Source organism: Gymnoscopelus microlampas (assembly GCF_963454915.1).
Source record: "Gymnoscopelus microlampas genome assembly, chromosome: 4".
Taxonomy (NCBI): Eukaryota; Metazoa; Chordata; class Actinopteri; order Myctophiformes; family Myctophidae; genus Gymnoscopelus; species Gymnoscopelus microlampas.
This window is the reverse complement of record NC_139941.1, coordinates 56,243,339-56,253,404: the sequence shown is the minus strand read 5'-3', so window position 1 is coordinate 56,253,404 and position 10,066 is coordinate 56,243,339. Positions and strand designations below refer to the sequence as shown.

General features: G+C 40.7%; 1 protein-coding gene across 2 annotated transcripts in view; it reads right to left on the bottom strand.

The window, feature by feature from the left end:
• Positions 1–3,724: 3,724 nt before the first annotated feature.
• The window catches only part of LOC311044502 (uncharacterized protein), a 26,663-nt gene continuing 20,321 nt past the window's right edge, over positions 3,725–10,066 (bottom strand). For both annotated transcript variants that reach the window (XM_084056140.1, XM_084056141.1), the window contains 5 exons: positions 9,759–9,854; positions 7,610–7,654; positions 7,318–7,386; positions 6,517–6,591; positions 3,725–4,962 (listed from right to left, as the gene is read on the bottom strand). In XM_084056140.1, coding sequence (XP_083912266.1) covers positions 6,526–6,591; positions 7,318–7,386; positions 7,610–7,654; positions 9,759–9,854 — 276 coding nt within the window. In that variant the 3' untranslated portion in view covers positions 3,725–4,962; positions 6,517–6,525. The remainder of the gene's footprint in view (positions 4,963–6,516; positions 6,592–7,317; positions 7,387–7,609; positions 7,655–9,758; positions 9,855–10,066) is intronic.

The following is a 10,066-nucleotide window of genomic DNA, read 5'->3' as shown; positions in this document are numbered from 1 at the left end:
GCTGTAGAGATTGTTTTGGTGTTCCAAGTGTCCCATTATATATGCAATGGTGGAAAAAGTACTGACCATTGTTACAAAGTATCAATACCACAATGTACTCTGTTACAAGTAAAATGCCTGTGTTCAAACTGTTACTTAAGTAAAAGTACAAAAGTATTAGCATCAAAATATACTTAAAGTACCAAAAGCAAAAGTACTAAAATGTTTGAAAATAGCAGATCTACAAGCTCGTTGTGAGCGTGTCATGAGCTTGTGAGCTTGTGGATAGCAAGCAGAACTGTCAGAAGATCTAGTGATACTAGTCCACCATCTGCTGGCGACACATTCTTGTGCACCGTGTGGATAAATCAACTCTTATCTTTGTGTCATTGTGTAGACATTGTGTAGACCTATTAGTGCTTTATTATGAGTTATCTTTGTGTCATTGTGTAGGCCTATTAGTGCTTTATTATGAGTTATCTTTGTGTTATTGTGTAGACCTATTAGTGCTTTATTATTAATTATCTTTGTGTCATTGTGTAGGCCTATTAGTGCTTTATTATGAGTTATCTTTGTGTCATTGTGTAGACCTATTAGTGCTTTATTATTAATTATCTTTGTGTCATTGTGTAGGCCTATTAGTGCTTTATTATTAATTATCTTTGTGTCATTGTGTAGGCCTATTAGTGCTTTATTATGAGTTATCTTTGTGTCATTGTGTAGGCCTATTACTTAGTGCTTTATTATGAGTTGTTTGTCATGTTTTTAACTCCCTTATTAATCCATGCATTGCACCTCCTTGTGTGCCATTGCCTTCTCTCTCAGTGAGAGTTTCTTTAAAACATTTTGTGTTGATAACATCGAGACCCTCGGGTCAGCTCACATAAGATCCTGGAGAACGTGGTCAGATGCAGTGGTTCAGTTGAACCTCCTTTATGTAGAAAACTACATGATGAGACCTTAAATCTAGTAAACGTCCATCATTTACACCTGCCTGTGAAGTTGGGAAGCACATGGGAAAGTAGAAAACATTCTTTTACACAAAAAAAACGGTCTTTGCCGGTCAAAGTAAGATTTCTACATTGCAGTATTGATACTTTTACTTAAGTAAAACATTTTAGTACTTTTTCCACCACTGCTAATACTGCTATAGGATAGATAGGATAATTCCGTTCATGAAAGTCCTTGCGGTCTTGTTTCCAATGAGGGCCTGTGAGCAATTATGGGTTAAGAGTCTTGTTCAGGGACAAATTTCATTTCATCGACACATTTGCTGGCCTGGCCTGGAATCATATCTGGGGCAACCGGGGCCTCTGGCTCCCTAGGCGGGCTCACTAACCACTCAGCTATGGCCGCCATGCTCACCACCTACACGGAACAATCTGGGTCCCCCACCTCCCTGACCTCCTCAAACATCATGTCTCCTCCTGCTCCCTCAGGACCCAACCTGGGGCGATAGAGCTTTTGCTTTTGCTGCCCCAACCCTGTGGAACGCACCCAATACTCTCAGAGAAGCCCCCCACCCTCCAAACCTCCAGAACTGCCCTCACAACCCACCTCTTCAATATGGCTTTCCCCAGCTAACTCCCCCCTTTCTCATCATTCCACTTTTATTTATTTTATTCCTTAGTCTTTCTTGCCTTTTCTTAGTGTTTTTTTCCCCCTAATAAAGTTGTACTTCTTTTGTTGTTTTCTCCTTAAACCAGGCCGTAACACTTTTAAGAGTTTAACCCTGTTGAACACTGGTTAAACAACCCATCCCTGGTTGTTTCTACAGGGTGGTCTTCGGGTGAATTTGACCCAACGTTAGTGATAGAGGGTAAAAAAACAACCCTGAAACCCACAATGGTCAGCTGAAGCAAATAGACTGTGCCTTCACTGGACAAGGCTCACATGTCACAGGGATGAGTGGACCAAAGGAAAAGTTCCCTGCTCCATTATCTTTTTTTAAAGGAATAATTTGTTGAAATAAGAGGAGTACCTCAATTTGCCATGTATTGTTGTACCTTAATTTATTTTGGTGAGAATTTATTATATCGGGTAAAATATACCCAACATTAGTTAGTGATGGTGAGACTATTTTCATTGTTAGTGTTCTAGGGAGTAATGACCCCACAGTGGTGGAATGAACTCCCCACTGATGTCAGGACAGCAGAGTCACTGCCCATCTTTCACCGCAGGCTAAAAACCCACCTCTTCAGGAAACACTACCCTTCCTCCTCGCCCTGCCTACTTGTTGTTAACTAGTTGTACAAACTCTTGTTTTATTGTTTTATTGGATCTTGTTTATTCGATCCACTTATCTGTTTTAGCTCTTGCTCATTTGATTCTCCTATTTTGTCTCATCTATTTATGAAATTAGGTAGGTGATATATTACACTTTTACCTTAGCGCTAGGTATACTCTTGGTTGCTTGTTTTAGAAGAGAATGCACTTAATGCTTCTGGTGATTAGTAGTTTCGTTCCCTACCTACAGTATGTTGAATGCACTTATTGTAAGTCGCTTTGGATAAAAGCGTCTGCTAAATGACTGTAATGTAATGTAAATGTAATGACCACATTTTAACTGTCAACTCTGGCTGTTCTGGTGACTTTGTAGCACAAGCCTTTCACTAGCCTGACTTTGTAGGACTAGACTTTGTAGCACTAGACTTTGTAGCACTATAGCCACCTTCCACAGCGTTGATGATCACGTGATTTTATTATCACATCTTGAACAGTGTGTATGTAGGCTCTGGTTCAAATCGCACACTGACCGATCCATCCATCCTCTTTTTATTGTACCTATCCTGGGCTACTGCCCAGGCTCTGGCTCAATCATTGACAGACATCACATCGTTGCTTCGCTGACGACATCCAGATTTACCTGACCTTAAAGGTCATCATCATGGTTCACCCAAAACATTATCAATTACACACGCCATGAAGCCTTGAATTCATGGAGATCTTTTTTGTTTTTATGGCATTCCTAAGACAATAATTTGAGGTGGCTGCTCAGTAGGAGACTCAATTGAGTCTATACTACCAGAGACTTTGCTTTTTAATATCGTAAAAAATGACCACTTTTTCTGCATCAAAAGTAATGGACAAACTATACCATAACATCTGGTCAAACGGGGTCTAAACTTGGTCCCCTTCTTTTTTCCCTCTACACCAAATCTCTTTTTGACAAATGCTCACCTGGTATGACACGCCCCCCAGAATAGAGACGTTCAACTGGTTAAGCTCTAATAAGCTCTATATACTTTGTTGTACAACGAATCACAAAAATATCCGATACGTAAGCTCACAACATGCTGCAATGTGACACGTTGTGAGCTTCAGCTTACATATCAGCTGTTTTAGCTAAAATGATATACCCAAAAATATAGGGACGGTTTAAAGTGGTTAAAGGCATAGTTCACCCCCAAAAATACTTTTTTCTATGGATTAGTCACCCCATGAGATATTTTAGTTTTTGTCTCATTCCTAAGCCAATAATTTGATGACCATAGGCAGCGGTTCCGATAGGAGACACAAAGGAGACTATTTGTGTCTCCTACCGGAACCGCTGCCGTACATCAAATTATTGTCTTAGGAATGAGACGACAACAAAACAATATCTATGAATTCAAGTCTCCATGGGGTGACTAATTGATAGAAAAAAAAAGTCATTTTGGGGGTGAACTATCCCTTTAATGGTGCAACATAAAAACGTATAGAAGTGGTGTCTTTTGTACAAAGTAGGAGGAGTCAAAGAGCAGCGTGACGTTGTAATACATCTTTATTCCAAAGGTGAATGAAGTCCAGCTCAGCCTTCTCATGGTCAACAACATCACCATCATCATCATCATCATCATCATCAAATCAACATCAAATGACAACACTTCCTCCAGGGGGTCCCTTCCAGAGCACGGACCACCGACGCAAAACCGTACCATATCATCGTATGGTCTATACAAAATGAGAATTAGAAAAGGAGATAGAGAGAGAGAGAGAGAGAGAGAGAGAGATGGAGAGAGAAAGATAAACAAAAAAAAACAGGCTCTTACAACCCTAACCCCCGCCACCCCCCTCCCCACACTAATCCCCCCCCCCCCCTTCAGGTCCGCGTGTATTCGCTTTCATAGGATACCACAACGACGACATCAGCTGAACGTCGCGATCCTATTGGCTACCGCAGGGACCTCGACAGTGAAGTTGCTGCAACATCGCAGAGCGATGTCGGCTCCGCCATGCACATGCACACGCACACATGCACACGCACACATGACCCCTGACGACACGACGCGTATAGAAGGCCCCGGCGGCACGGGCCGAAAAGGAGGGGGAGTGGTAGAGAGAGAGAGAGAGAGAACAAAAAGGGGGAGGTGTGAGGGGGGGGAGGGGTGGGAGGCTATGGTACAATCTGCAAACCGTGCCCCTTCAGAGAAAAGGGCAAACATCCAGGATTTTGAGATGTGAAGAAAAGGAACAAAAAAAAAAATGCTTAAACAATCCCATCCCTACAAAAACATGGTCCAAAGTACAAACTAGAGTCGCGGTCATCGATTCTGCTGTATTTCGTCGCGCGTATTGCCGCGCGCCGCATGCCGTTTACGAGCGACAATGCGGATTCCACCGGCGCAGCGTTTAACGCGCCTTTTTTCGGAATGAAATACAGAAGAATCTATGAGGGGAGGAGCTACAATAATGGCGTCCGTTCCCGATCGGGACGCGCACACGCTTTAGAATAACGACAAAGAGTCCCGATCCCCCGTCGTCCCTTGTTGTAGCCACGCTGACTTTTGGTTTGGCGTTTGATCTGTTTTTTTTTTTGTGTTTGTGTTTTTGCTTTTTGTTTTTTCATGAGAACTCGATGCAGGAAAGGCACTTGTAAGTGGAGATGTCGCTCAATTTCCTGGTGTTCCCTTTGTAAACCCGAACAAAATGAAAAAGTTTGAAGCCTGCTGGTGGGCCTCTCCCAGTGAAGTCTTCAATCCTCCCAATAACGACTGAGGGGATCTGTTTGGAGACAATAAAGAGACACGAGTCAGAAGAGAATATACAGTATACACCGCTTATACAGTATAACCAGAACTGTATTAATAACCCATTAAGACTGGGAACGCATCTGTGTCATTTTAGATTTCTTTGGCTATTCAAAAATAGCAGATCTACAAGCTCATAGCTCATAACGCTATGAGCTCGTAGATCTGCTATTTTTTTTTAACCGTGAAAGTCTTTGATATATATATGTTTTAAAGCGATTTCTTTTTACACCGATCTGTGCTTCTGGGGGTCCCTGGTACAACACATTTTGAGATGGGGGTCCGCGGCCAAATACATATAATTTTTGGGGGTCCTTGACATGGAAAAGTTGGAGCACCACTGATATAGCAACGTAAGTTTTTTCAAAAAACTGTTGGGATTTAGAAAACATTTGTAGAATATATTCAAAGATTTGCTAAAATGTTCCAGATTTTTCAAAAATAGCAGATCTACAAGCTCATAGCAGAGCTTGTATATCTGATATTTTTGAATAGCCAAAGAAAGCTAAAGTGAGACAGATGCGTTCCCGTATTGTATGGCTTAATGTTTACCTGAAGCAATAGGAAAAGAGATGAATCATATTATAATATAGTCTATGATTAAATGTGGCCCCATACCATATACAGTATGTAATGGACCTTATAATGAGCACGGAGCAGGCCACAATTAAGCCTGATTTATACTTAGTCGTGCGCCAGCGTGATTAAGCCGAAAGTAGCCGATCTACAAGCTCACAACGCGATGCGATGCGGCGCGTTTTGAACTTGTAGACCTGGCTATTTTGGGCTTAATCACGCCAGCGCACGACAAAGTATGAATCAGATACGGTAAGCCCACGCTTTGGGCTTTGATCTGGGCTGCTCACACACCATTTCACAGCTGACAAGGGGCCTCGTTTTGGGGCAAAAGGCACAAGGTCAAGTAGGCAGAGTTGATTTTGACAACAAATTTTGATTTAGTTTTAGTCATAGTGTTTTGAATAAAATTCCATTTAGTTTTAGTCATCTGAAATGTTTTTGTTTTTGTCTAGTTTTAGTCGACTAAATATCAAAAGAATTTAGTCGACTAAATCTACAGTTAATTTAGTCGACTATAATGTATGTTGGCGGTGCCTTGATGGCGTCGTAATGGCTGATTTTACACTTGGTTGCATGCTGAAAATAGCAGATCTACAAGCTCACAACACGTCGCAGCGCGACGCGTTGTGAGCTTGTAGATCGGCTATTTTCAGAGTGCAACACCCGAGCGCAACCAAACATAAAATGACTTGTCTTTTAGTTCTACTGGATCTCTTCTCCACTAGTCCCTCACTGACATGTTAGTCTAGTTTTTATTTGTTGACGAAATTGTCAATATATTTAGTCTTAGTTTTAGTCATCATAGCTTAGTTTTTATTTAGTTTTTGTCAGTGAAAAAAGGTAGTCGACCAACATTTTTCGTCATAGTTTTAGTCAACAAAATCAACACTGCAAGTAAGGCCGCTAGCACACAGGTGTTTGCTGGTTATGTGATAAAGGTGATTCTGACCTGGAGCGTCTAGCTCTCGATGGAGACCTCTGGAGCGCTGTGTCCGTTGGTCAGCATACCCTCCATGGGAAGCTCCTGCACAAGGAAGCAAAGAGAAGCAATGAGAATGCAGGAAGGACAACGCCAGGACACACATGATGGTGTCTTAAAGGGGAACGTTTAAAAGGGCAAGAGCACTTTGGTAGAGGTTGATTAGAAATTCAAAAATATATGCTCCTCGTTGACTTACATAGTACGGTGAAACAGCTCTCAAAGTCACTCTTTTAGCACAAACACAAACAAAGCTCAACATCACAAAACCCAGCTTTTTTTCAACTTCCTGTTGTTTTTCTATTTTTATTAGGAAGAACATCCGGACAGGATCCGTGGATCATTTTTATGTAAAAATGGGTTTGTGTGCTGTTCTATATTGTCTGAATCAGCTTTGTTTGTGTTCGTTTACGGGGTAACAGTTAAATAATCAATTTCTAATCAATGGAGCAATTATTTTTGATTTCTTGTCCACCTTTGGAGTTCATCATGGCAATGTAACTGCACAACCCAAACCTCTAACAAAGTGGTCCTGCCCGTTAAGACACAACTTTCAGCCACTAGATGTCTCACTTTTACAACGTCTCTGCTTTGTTGTTAAAGCAGCACCATGGAACTTTTTAACAACTACAGTATATAGCCTATTATGCCCCACAAAATTATAAAGTTACATGTTTAAGCAATAGCAATCCTTCCATAAATATAGGCTAGGGGCTTGACTATTAACCCTATCATTATTTGTTTCCATAAAGATGTTTAATGGTCATTCACCATGGAGGACAGCTGAACTGGTTCCAGAGCCACCTGTGTCTGACAGGACAGGTCAGCATCCAACACATCCTACAGGACAGACAGACACACAGACAGTCAGACAGTCAGACAGACAGACAGACAGACAGACAGACAGACAGACAGACAGACAGACAGACAGACAGACAACTAGACTCCTGTAGAGAAGGTTCACACCATAAAAACAACAACAACAACAACAACAACAACAACAACAACAACAACAACAACAACATAAACATAAACATAAACATAAACATAAACATAAACATACCTTCATGGCCTCGATTTCAAGCTGGGCCTCGATCTGCTCTTTAGCCTGAGAGGAGAGAAGAGAGACAACTTAACACCACAACACTGTTAAATGTTCACTGTTTACTCTACCAATGATACATCATGCATTAGATAGATAGATAGATAGATAGATAGATAGATAGATAGATAGATAGATAGATAGATAGATAGATAGATAGATAGATAGATAGATAGATAGATAGGTATAAATAGATAGATAGATAGATAGATAGATAGATAGATAGATAGATAGATAGATAGATAGATAGATAGATAGATAGATAGATAGGTATAAATAGATAGATAGCAGTGGTGGAAAAAGTACTCAAATCTTTTACTTAATTAAAAGTATCAATACTGCAATGTAGAAATATATAGTAAAAGTCCGGAATTAAAAAAGTATTGGTATCAAAATGTACTTGAAGTAGAAAGTGCTCATTATGCAGAATGTCCCATTTCACAAGTTTTCAAAGGTATACAAATCTTTGGGGGGAAAAGCAGATCTACAAGCTCACAATGACGCATTGTGAGCTTGTAGATCTGCTATTTTCAAATGGCCAAAATCTATTTAGGGCTGAAGTTATATGTTTTGTAATAACAATCAAAATCTACAAAGTAACTAGTAACTAAAGTTTTCAAATAATTGCAGTTGACTAAAAATACAATATTTGCCTCTGAGATGTAGTGGAGCAGAAGTAAAAGTTCAGAAAATTGGAAATACTCCAGCAAAGTAAAAAATACCTCAAAATTGTACTGAAGTACAGTACTTGAGTAAATGTACTTAAGCTACTTTACACCACTGATAGATAAATAGATAGATAGAGATGGTGGAATGAGAAGTGAATGTCTACAGGTGGTTCAGGCAAGGTGTCAGTATTTGGAACGTTATGCAGTAAGTATTGTTTTGGATGAACAGTTTGTCCAGGAGACTGACAGACTGACAGACTGACAGACTGACAGACTGACAGACTGACAGACTGACAGACTGACAGACTGACAGAAGGACAGCTGACCCACAGCCATAATGAAGAGGAGAACGTAGGAAGAGTTGAGAAACGAGGCGATTGGATTTAGGGCTGCAACTATGTATCCATTATGTGTTTTAGCACTTATTCTATCGGTTCTAATCAAGATTTAAAAAAAATAAGAATCAATGAACCACTTAAGCGTGATTTTATACTTCGTCGTACAACTGTGTTGGTGGAAACACAGTGAAAACAGCCGTCCTACAAGCGCACAACGCGTCTCATAGTGCGCTTTATAGATATTACTGTTTGCCTATAATGACCTGTCTAAAATAGGGATTGATTAATACTCTATTAATGTATTAAATCTCATCTATGACGCTTTTATGATGGATTAAATGCATCAGTGTGATTAACCGTTGCAACCCTAACGGAGGCGTGGCTTAAAGAGGGCTATTGATCATGTCTGACCAGAAGGTCCCCCGGGCTCGGCCGGTAGTCAGGTGGAATAGTGTCGTCTCTCTCTCCCAACTTTGACATTTCCTCTTCCTCACACTGTGTCTCCTGAGACCAACAACATCACCATGCAGTTACACACTGTGTGTGTGTGTGTGTGTGTGTGTGTGTGTGTGTGTGTGTGTGTGTGTGTGTGTGTGTGTGTGTGTGTGTGTGTTATCTCTGTATCTTCAACAATAAAAGGAATATTACATGTATTTATTTATTAAATATTATATTCCATTTTTTCCTAAATAGTAGTTATTGGCTATGGGTGGATTTTGCAGTGTAGGGTTAATAGCGGTGTATGGTTAAAGGGATAGTAAACCCCCAAAGTTACTTTTTTTCTATCTATTAGTCACCCCATGGAGACTTGAATTCATAGATATTGTTTTGTTTTTGTCTCATTTCTAAGACAATAATTTGATGACCGGCAGTGGTTCCGGTAGGAGACACAAAGAGTCCCCTTTGTGTCTCCTACCGGAACCACTGCCTACCGGTCCGGTGGTCATCACATTATTGTCTTAGGAATGAGACAAAAACTACAACATATCCATGAATTCAAGTCTCCATTGGGTGACTAACAGATAGAACAAAATATTTGTTTTGGGGTGAACTATCCCTTTAATAGCATGTGTAAGGTTAATAGTATTGTCCCTGATGACTCACGTTGACGATGTCCTCAGCAGGGACAGGGACAGGGGCGGGCTCAGGGACGACCATGTCGTCCAGAGTTTCTGATAGGGCGTCCAGAGCGGCAGGTGCCTGGATGGTGGAAGAGGATCAGGTCAGGATCAACACATCACAATGTACAACTAAAGGGTGTCCTTATTTCTTATTGTCCCATTACAGGAGTCTTGATCCATTTTGACCACTATATCAACCCTAGCGCAGGGGTCTTCAACGTTTTCAGGCCAAGGACCCCCTAGCTGCGTGAGAGATGAAGCAGGGACCCCCTCTATATTGTATACAATTGT